We start from the raw sequence: 9,321 nt of genomic DNA, 5'->3' as shown, positions 1-9,321 counted from the left end.
GTTGTGAGGAGGGGCGTGAGAGAGAGGGGCGGTGCGAGGCAGCTGGGGCAAAGCCGGGGGAGGAGGGAACCAACCGTAAAGAGGGCTGCATGGCACGGCACAGATTCCACAGCCAAACCCAGGCACCCGCCAACTGAACAACGCATTGCACGGCAGCTCAGAGTTGCCGGCGACCACCCGACAGGCCACCGATGCTTATCACCAGCAGCCCCCCCCCCCGCCCGGCCCTGGGCACCCACCACCGCGAAGCCCAGGATGTTGGCCATCTTGATGGTGCGCTCCTTCTCCTGGTCCGCCGCCAGGTCGTCCTGCCGCCCAAACAGCGCGCGGTCGTAGGCCGGCACGCTCAGCGTGGCCAGCACGACGCTGGTCGCCATCATCGAGACGTCGGCCGGCGTCAGGTTCTTGTTGAAGGAGCGGCTGAAGTTGAAGAGCTTCAGCCACGCGTACGAGTGGTACAGCTGCGCGTTGGACACCTGGGGGGCAGGGGGGGTGCGGCAGGGCGCGGGGAGGGGCGCGCAGCGTTGGGAGAGGACACAGCCCTAGAGGAGGGACTCGAGGGCGCGGCCACGCGGCTGTGGAGTGTGAGGCGACGCTCACATCCAGGACGCACTGCATTGCAGAACGGCACGCGCGTGCTGCACCCCCCGACCTCACCCCCCCCCCCTCCCCAAAAACGGGCGCCTCACACCTTGAAGATCTGCGTGAGGCGTGAGTAGTAGGCGGCCATGAGCTGCTGCTTGGGCTGCCTCTTGCCCAGGCTGATGAGGTTCTGGATGTCCTCCACGCTGCGGAACGCCTCGCCCCACATCTCCAGCTCGCACGCCACGCGCAGCTGCTCGAAGCGCGTCTCCAGGTGCAGGCTCCACGACTCGGGCGCGGTGATGTCGCGCGTGTCGCGGTACTTCTGCATGTTGGCCAGGTGCTGCCGCAGGATGTCGCACAGGCGCCGGAACTCGGCGTTGCGCTTGTAGGCCAGGCAGAAGCCGAACGCTCGCGTCGCCGCCATGGCGTACAGCGCCTCCAGCTTGGGGTTGGTGCGCAGGATCTCCAGCACGCTGCGGTGGCTCTCCCACAGGAAGCGGAACCAGGGTGTCACCAGCTCGCGGTCGGTGCGGTCCTGGGAGTGCGGCAAGGAGGGAAGAGGCGCGGACGAGGAATTTGGGGGGTGGCTGGGTTGTGGGGTCGGGCAGGGCAACAGCTGCTGGGAGCGTTGTGCGTTGGATGGCGCCCAGGATAGCCACCTGTGCGGCCGCCAAATGGGTAGAGATGCCGCTCCCTGCAGCTGGTCTCCAGCCCACCACCACAAGGATCCCTGCTGCGAGAATCTGCAACCGTGCCTGTGCTCCGGCCGCAGCCTGCCTCTTCACATTGGCCCTCCACATCGGTCTGCAACACCCACCTTGCTCTTGTCCCCGCTGACATATGACAGCATCAGGTCCTCTGGCTTCGCGTCCTCCTCCAGGTCCTCCACAGTGTCCAGGGACGTCGCCTGGGGACGGGGGAGGGCTGGGCTCAGCCGCAGCAGACGCGGCCGTGCGGTGGTACGTGCACAAAGCTGCTGCAGCGCAAGAGTCGCAGCCGATTGCACGCGTGCTGCCTTCATCATTGATAAGGTGCAATCGTGTATTGCTGCCACGGCAGGGCATTTGCGCTGACGTTTGCACCAGCTGCTGCTGCGGATCGCACTGCCGCAACGAGCTGGGGGGGGCACCCCAGCACAAGCCACCTCCGCGCGCAATCGCACCTCTGCCTGCACCCTCGCTTGCTCCGCCATCTCTGTAGCTTTGTTGAGGTAGTACTTAATCACTTCCTCTAGCGAGTTGATGTTAACTTGCTGGCACATGTTGCGGTACTGCATGAGCGCCTCCTTGGCGTCATTGCGGCGCTTCATCTCGACGCAGAGGTCCATCAGCTTGAACATGATGTCTTCGTACGTCTTAGACCAGTTAGCCCTGCTGCGCTTGCTGGTGATCACATCCCTCAGCGACTGCAGCGCGGCCGCCTTCTGCCCCACGCCTATCAGTTCCTCCGCGCGCTTGAGCGCGTTCTCGGGCCGCGCCCAGCTACCGCCACCACGAAAGCGAGACATTTTGGCTGCAGCTCAGACTCCTGGAGAGGACGCCTGGCCGGCAGCCAGGAGCAGCAGATCACAGCCCAGCAGGGCCGGGGTTCGCGCTGTTGTGTTGCCCGAAATATTGCTCGATGCGCTATGATAACCAACGAAGGCCGGTGAGGACTACACGCGATCTTTGTCCATTGGTTGCCTGCCTGCAGCAGAGTATTCGCAATCCTTGCTGCCCTGCCACCTGTTGGCGTGCGTTGATTTTCATTATAATCCCATAGCACAGCTGCTCCATTGCATTGCAGTGGGAGTACCATGAGCTTGCCGGTGGTCTTTCCCGCCAGGTCGGCTCGCTCGGGCTGTTTCGTTTGCTTGTGCTGAGGGTGCAGGCCCAAGCGCATGCAGCCAATCTGCAGCCACCCCGCTCTGCATCCTTATGCATCTTTGCTGCATTTTTGAACGGTCAGTGGTTATGCTGCTGACGGGTTGTACTGAAGCCACCCTCAAGCTGACTTGGGGTTGACCAGCTGCCTTGACCATCCCAGCTCCAAGGCCGCGGAGCTTCGTTCCATTGGCTCACCGTCATGCGCAAACCACCATGATCAGTATCAGATCAGGAGGTCAGCACAATCCCTTGACAGCAAGGGCTGCTGGTCTGGCCGTCTGCCGCCAATCATTGCATTATCACGCGACAGCAGCCCCCAAGCAACCACCTGGGGCGACAGGCGGACCGTCCTGGCGGGCATGCAGCACCAGTGTTGAGTCAACATTGGCAGTGCAGCCAGGGATGTACGTGATCTGCACATCATCGACCGTGGGGTGGCATACGCGGTTAGAAATGCACCTGTTGCGCCATGCCGCTGCGGCATGCTTTTCCAGGCCTGGCTCGAATGAGCCAACGAGCTGCAACCAATGCAATGTTGACCAGGCCCACAACACTTTGATCAGCCCTACAAAGCAAAGAGCAACTGTTGAATGGCTTGTAATTCAACCTGGATCAGCGTGGTGCGAACTTGTCAAATTACAATAATGGCCGAGGCCATACTGCACAAGCAGGTGCACAGGATAGCAATGGGTGAGCATTGCCGCGAGCAGGAGGGCCGGTCAAGTCTGCTCTGCGGCACGAGCCACATAGTGCCCGGGCAGGCGTGCCTCCGACAGCAAGCAGGAAGTTGTTCTGCGAGGTTCCAGTCAGCGCAACAACAGAGAACATGGAACGCAGTCGTGCAGTCAGCAGTCAGGTGCACTCGACCCAATCGTCAGAAGTCAAACGGTCAATGACGGGCCAAAGTAAACGGTCAGTCATCCACCACTACTACATCCCCGAGTGTGAGGGCGTCAATGCGGCTTGAAGAGGTGGCGCCAGGAGGCTGCTACCTCGAGAGCATCCTGGTTGATGCCGAGGTCACGCAGCTCACGCTTGCCCACACCCCGTACCACCCGCTCGTCCGCCGCCGGCGCCCCGCGCCGCTGCTTCTGTCGCGCCGCAGCGGCCGCACGCCCGCCGCGGGTGCCAGCGCCGCCGCCACGCGCGCGAGTGGTCGCAGCGCGGACCGCAGCGGCCGCAAGCGCGCCCGGGCGGCTGGCTCGGGCCGAGGTTGCGCCTGCAGGGCCCGGGGCTGCGGCGGGTGCGGGTGGCTCTCCCTGTGACCACGACTGGGAATCCTTCGGCTCTGGGCGGCCCGCCAGCGCCTTGGCCGCAGCAGCTGCAGCAGCAGCAGCTGCTGCGTCTGATGGCCTCTTCGCAGCTTGGCTTCGCTGCAGCTTGGGCGCTGTCACGACCACCACCGGCGGCTTCGCACGGCTGCCGGCAGCGCGCTGCTTTTTGTGCCGGTGGCTCGGCTTCTGCTCTTCTCCCTCGCCGGAGCTCAGCAGCAGGTCCTCCTCATCGGCCATCCCCGCTGCCACCTCAGCCTCCTCTGACGTAGCCTCGATGCTGGCATCGCTCACGGCGCCTGAGCCCCTGCCACCGCCCTCGCCGCCCCTGTCGTCCTCTGCCGCTGCCGCCGCGCGCCGCCGCCCTGTTGCAGCCTGCGTCTGCCGCCCTGCGCCTTGCGGGGCAGCCGCGGCCCTCCTGCCGCCGCCGCTGCGGCCCCGCGACGCCCCTTGCTGAGAGCGCCCCGCCGCCGCCTCCGCCGCAACGTCTTGAGCTGCGCGACGTGCGGCGCCGGCCGCTGCGGAGCGTGCAGACGCGCCAAACAGCAGCCTGCCCTCCTGCGTCTTGAATACAGCTACGCCGTTCCTGCGAATGAGCTTTCCCGGTTGGTGATCAGGGTGGTCGCTGCCGTGCTCGTGGACAGTGCCGCCACCGAGCGCGGGGCGTGGCTGCGGGTCCACCGCCGTCGCCGGAGGGCGCCCGCGCCCACGACGCTGCTGCTGCTGCTGCTGCTGCTGCTGCTGCTGCTGTTGCAGTGGCTGTGTCAATGATGGCCCTCGCTCAGGCTCAGGTGGGGCCTGCTGGCGCTGCTGCTGCTGCTGCTGCTGCTGCTGCTGCTGCTGCCGGCCTGAGGGTCCCACACGCGCGCGGGCGCCGCCTGCGCTCGGGCCAGCAGCATCTATGACAGGTGCGGCGGCGCGAAGACGCTTGGCGGGCGGCGGCACTTGCGGCGCCCTCGCCGCCCGCTCGTCCTCCTCCCCACCCTCTGCCGCACCGACACGCCTGCCGGCCACGCCGCTCCGGCCCCCGGCCCTGGCACTGCCGTTCTCACGCCCACCCCCCTGCTGAGGCTGCGCCGCCGTGCCTGCAGGCTCGCCCTCGCTTAAATCCTCCCAGGGGTGAGCAAACGTCACCGTCCCGCGCCGCGCGCCTGCTGCTGGCCGCCGGACGCGCGGCGATACGTGCGGCGAGCCGCGGCGGCGCCTCTGGCCCCACGCCGGGCCCCCCTCCTCCAAGCCCTGCCCGTCGCCCCCGCCGCCGCCAGCATGACCGAGCCCAACGCCCCGCGCCGCCGCGGCCTCCGGCGCGTGCACACGCGGTGAGCGCCCCCGCGACGCCGCCCACGCGTTTTCAGGCACGTCCCGCTCCGCCTGCACTGACGCGTGGATGCCGGCGTTGGCGGCCGCCGCAGCCGCGCGCGCTGGCCGCCCCCTGCGGTTGAGCGCGGGCTCGCCGCCGGCGCGCGCGCCGGCCCGCTGCGCGTCCTCGCGCTCGTAGTCGCTGTCCGCAGCGGGCGTCGCGGGCCGCGAGGGCGCGCGCGAGGACGTCGCGCCGCGGCCGAGGGGGTGGCCGACCCCGTGGCCCCAGTGCGGGAGTTCGCGGCTATCGTGGCGCGGCGGGGGCGTCGGCGGCGGGAAGTTGCCGAGGTGGGCGCGCATGCGCCACTCCTGCTGCCAGAGCAGCAGCAGCACGCGCTTGGTCTTCTCGCGCTTGCGGACCTGGTCGGCGAGGGTACGCACAATCTGTACGAAAGGGGGGGCAGACGGGTGCCGGGGCGTGCCTTCAGATCTCAGGGCCTGAAGCAAGTAATCAATGGGCCGAGTGAGTGCGTCTGCAACGGGTACAGGGGCTGTCCCGGCAAGGGAAGGGCTTGCTGTGCCCCATTTTGCCGTGGATGCATACACTTGGCAATCCAGCACCAACAAACAGGCCCGGAAAGGCCGGATTCTGAACACCCAAAGTACGCCCCACCACGCCCCACCCCCACTGCACGTGGCTCGCAGGATACCCCCACGATTTCCAGCCCACCTCGAGCTCCGAACGCAGCGCATGCAGCGCCTCCAGCGCGTCCTCGTCATTGACGCGCCGCCGCGCGCCCGCGCGCCGCTTGGCGCTCCGCGACTCGCTGGCCATGAAGGGCAGCAGCTCGTCGTCGCCCTCCTCATCGCCCAGTAGGTGGGCAAAAGCAACAAACTTCCACGGCACCTGGGGCAGCAGGGGAGCATGTGCTTGTCAGTGTGAGCAGCAATCTCGAGTCAACCCTGCAGGCCTCAGCATCCTGTCTCATACCTTGTCCACCGCACACACCCAAATGCCTTGCCACCCGCCCAAGCCAGTAGCGTGCAAGTCCCTGCCCTGCCTCAAAGCCCCTGCGACCCCCACCTCAAACCAGAGCCGTTCCAGCAGCGGGCCTCCCAGCTGCTGCCGCCGCTTGAGCCAGTGGTCATACAGCTGCCCCGCCAGCTTCCTGTCAGCTACCAGCTCGCCCAGCTCCTCCACAGCACGCGCCTTGGGCAGCAGCTGCTTGGTCGCCGGTATCTTGGGCGCCTGGGACGGCGCGGAAGTCGACGGGCCTGCAAGGGGCAGTAAGCGGTCAAACAGGGTGCCAGAGAGGTCGGAGGAGCAGCGGGGATGCTTACACTGACGTGCGCATGTTAGGGAAACGTCACCGTGTGCTCCGGCGGGGGAAGCTTGAGGCGGGCTTTCCATCCTGAAACCCCAATTCCCATAGCTGCCAGGCCTGCCTGCATTCATCACGGCCTACCAGCACCAGCACCTGCATTGAATGTGCCCCCGTTTCAACCAAACCCACCATCATTCAGGTCGCTCCACCACTTCCCAACAGCCGTGAAGTGCAGCAACTCCAGCTTCTCAATCGCCCGCTCGAACTCCACAACACCCAGCGCGGGGGGTCCGCTGCCTGCTCCGCCATCCGCCAGAGATTCGCGGGCTGTCGGCGACTCTGTGCCCAGATTGCCGCTGCCCGTGCGGAATCGGCTGGCCACCGTTGCATACAGCCCACGTGCGGCCGCTATGATGCCACCGTTGTGGCCGGCACCGCCGCTGCCGCCGCCGCCACCGCGGCCGCTGCTACCCCTCGCGCCGCCGCCGCCCACGCTGCCGCCCGCTGCGCCCGCCTCGGCGGCGGCCGCAGTGTTCGCCTTTGCCAGCCACGCCTCGTCAGCGTCGTCCACGTCGTACTCAGGGGGCCGGTCGTCGTACATGCCAGGCAGCGGCGGCGCCCACCGCACGTAGGGCATCGCCAGGGCGCCGCCCGGGGTGCTGGCAAATGTGGGCTTGGGCTGCAGCGCACTGACGTTGCGGTGGTAGTCGGCCACTAGGCGCACGCGCGGAATGTGGATGCGCGCCTCCTAACAAAGAGCGGTGAGTGAGACAGGGGACGTCAGCCGGCTGCCAAGGGCGCCAACCGAGCCTGCGGCCAACGCCAATCAAAACCAACGCGGCCCGCAACACCCTGGCAGGCCTGATTTGCGTACCAATGCGAGGCCTGCACCCTGCCTGGGCACTCACGTCAGGGCTCTCCTTCTTGCGGGCTTTCTGCCCGCTGGCGGGTCCGGGAGGTGCGGCCTGCTGTTGCACGCATGTGCAGCATATGATGAACGCAGCATGGTGGTAAAGGCAGGGCTCATCGGCCACTCAACAAACGTGCCGCCGACCCGAGTGGCCCCAAATCAGCTGCGCCCGCAACTCCCGCAAGCTCCAAGGGCCTCGTGCCCATCGCGCCCCGCAGCCAGCCGCCCTCCCCACCTCGCGAGGCGCATGGTACTTGTCCCCGCGCGCGCGCTTTTGGCCGGCTTTTGGCGTGCCTGACACCAGGTATCTGTACAACGAGCCGCCGTCGACGGCACGGATCTCCGGCGGCGCCTCCTGGCCCGCCCAGAACACCGGGATGCGCTCCTCCGACCCCAGCGGGCGCGGCCGCACCGTGCGGACGGAGCTCATCGCGCCGGCCTGGGCAGCAGCAGCAGCCGCAGCAGCAGGCCTGCGTCGCCGCACTGGCACCTGGGCGCCGCCGCTGACGCAGCCAGCGGCTGCACGGGGCGCCCGGGCTGGCCGGCTGACTCTGTACGGTAAAAGAAGGAAAGACAGGGCAGGATGGATGCGATGTGTACACGCTGTCTGTTGCAAGGCAAGACTTTGGGTGTGTGGGGGGGGGGGGGCAGGCAGCGGCCGCCTGCTGCAGCCCGAGCCCTTGCACACTCCGCCTGTGTGCCCGCTTCTGCGCAGCAGAGCACTCTGCACCCTCCAAGCATGGTGCCGTGGACCCAAAGAAGTCCACGGAGCACCTCTGTTGCTCCTCAACCACCGCCTCGAGCGGCCGAGGCAAGGCGCCAGAGGGACGCCAGGCGCTGCAGCCAGACGCTCAACATGCGCCCCAACATCGGAACGGCGTGGAGCTGCGGCCCTCCGCACAGCGCTCCGCGCATGTACAGGGCCTTAAAATTGTTGAATCGAAAGGGGCGCACCTTTCAGGTGGCCCGAGTCAAGGGTGTGGCTTTGTCCAGTCTCCTGGCCCCATGCCGACGCTGAGGAACAGCCGTTTGTTGGATGTTACGCGCTCGATATACCTTTAATAACCTTTTGAAGCCTCGCGCACCACTAGAAAGTCGCCGCTCGACAAGGTCGCAACAACAACAAGGGTGCCGATCTCGTAAATGGCACGTATCGAGCAAGCAACGTAATCAAATTAAAGACTTTTTTGCATCAATGGCGTGATCTAGCCTACTGAGCCGGGTTCACCTGCAGGCACTCGGCAGGTGCGGACAGTGTCAACACCAACTTGGCGGGCCAGGCACAAGAGCCCGCTGCGAGCGGATGAGAACAATCGAGATTCAGTCAATGTAGACATGAGCTGCGCGCGCCCGCGTCCCCGTCTCCGATACTTACTCATGCGTGCCACCCGGGATTTGATCGGGATTGATCGGAAACTACGGCAGTGCGCAGAGCGGCGCGCCGGCGTGGTCAAGTCAGCGCTCTCGTGCTTCAAAAGCGCCTAAAAAATTCATGATCATGAGTAACATCACTTCTTCACCACAAAAAGGCGGTCCGTCTGGGAGCATTGGACCAGCATCACCAGCGACCCAGGGGGAGCGAGGATGGGTGGTGCTGGCTGGAAAGTGCGTCACCATCATGTGCACCCCGCCGGCAGGCATAGCTGGATTTGACACCGCAGCACAAACCTTGAGACGTACTGCCTACACCCGGTAGTGATGGCCAACGTCTGGCTCTCTGCACGCACTGGGCAGCGATGGTGCAGAGACACGCAGCGAGCAACAATGCAGTGCCCCAGTTCATACCATGCTTTGGAGAGCTGAACAAGTCAGTTCATCAATTGCTTCATTAAGGCAACCCCGCACATACCAAGCATATCATGGCGAATAGCCCCCAGCCCCTGCCTTGAGCGAGATGGGGTGCCTCCCGTGCCAATCTTCCGCCAACACCACCTGTATATATCGCATGCAACTTTTCCAAGCAACGGAGGGAGTGCAGAGGAATTGCCTGCCCGTGCTGGTGCCAGCATGCTCCACCCTTGCTGCAGTCTCGGTCCTTGCAGCTGTCACCAATGGGAGCAGTGCGC

The 9,321-nt window shown here is 65.8% G+C and overlaps 2 protein-coding genes across 2 annotated transcripts; both read right to left on the bottom strand.

The window, feature by feature from the left end:
• Positions 1-157: 157 nt before the first annotated feature.
• On the bottom strand, positions 158-2,092 carry MNEG_2648 (Eukaryotic translation initiation factor 3 subunit A; the record flags this gene model as incomplete). Its single annotated transcript, XM_014048879.1, has 5 exons — positions 158-227; positions 322-476; positions 692-1,120; positions 1,403-1,492; positions 1,748-2,092. 5 exons carry the CDS (start codon positions 2,090-2,092, stop codon positions 158-160), a joined length of 1,089 nt encoding a protein of 362 aa, XP_013904333.1.
• A 2,204-nt stretch (positions 2,093-4,296) lies between these two features.
• Positions 4,297-7,685, bottom strand: MNEG_2647 (hypothetical protein; the record flags this gene model as incomplete). The annotated part of the gene is made up of 7 exons (XM_014048878.1): positions 4,297-4,480; positions 4,938-5,464; positions 5,751-5,927; positions 6,105-6,295; positions 6,535-7,093; positions 7,254-7,310; positions 7,491-7,685. The coding sequence occupies 7 exons, from the start codon at positions 7,683-7,685 to the stop codon at positions 4,297-4,299; spliced, it is 1,890 nt and encodes a 629-aa protein (XP_013904332.1).
• Between the last annotated feature and the right edge of the window lie 1,636 nt (positions 7,686-9,321).

The sequence above is a fragment of the Monoraphidium neglectum genome, assembly GCF_000611645.1.
Source record: "Monoraphidium neglectum strain SAG 48.87 unplaced genomic scaffold scaffold00306, whole genome shotgun sequence".
Lineage (NCBI taxonomy): Eukaryota > Viridiplantae > Chlorophyta > Chlorophyceae > Sphaeropleales > Selenastraceae > Monoraphidium > Monoraphidium neglectum.
The sequence above is the reverse complement of the archived record's forward strand: the minus strand, read 5'-3'. Positions and strand labels throughout refer to the sequence as shown.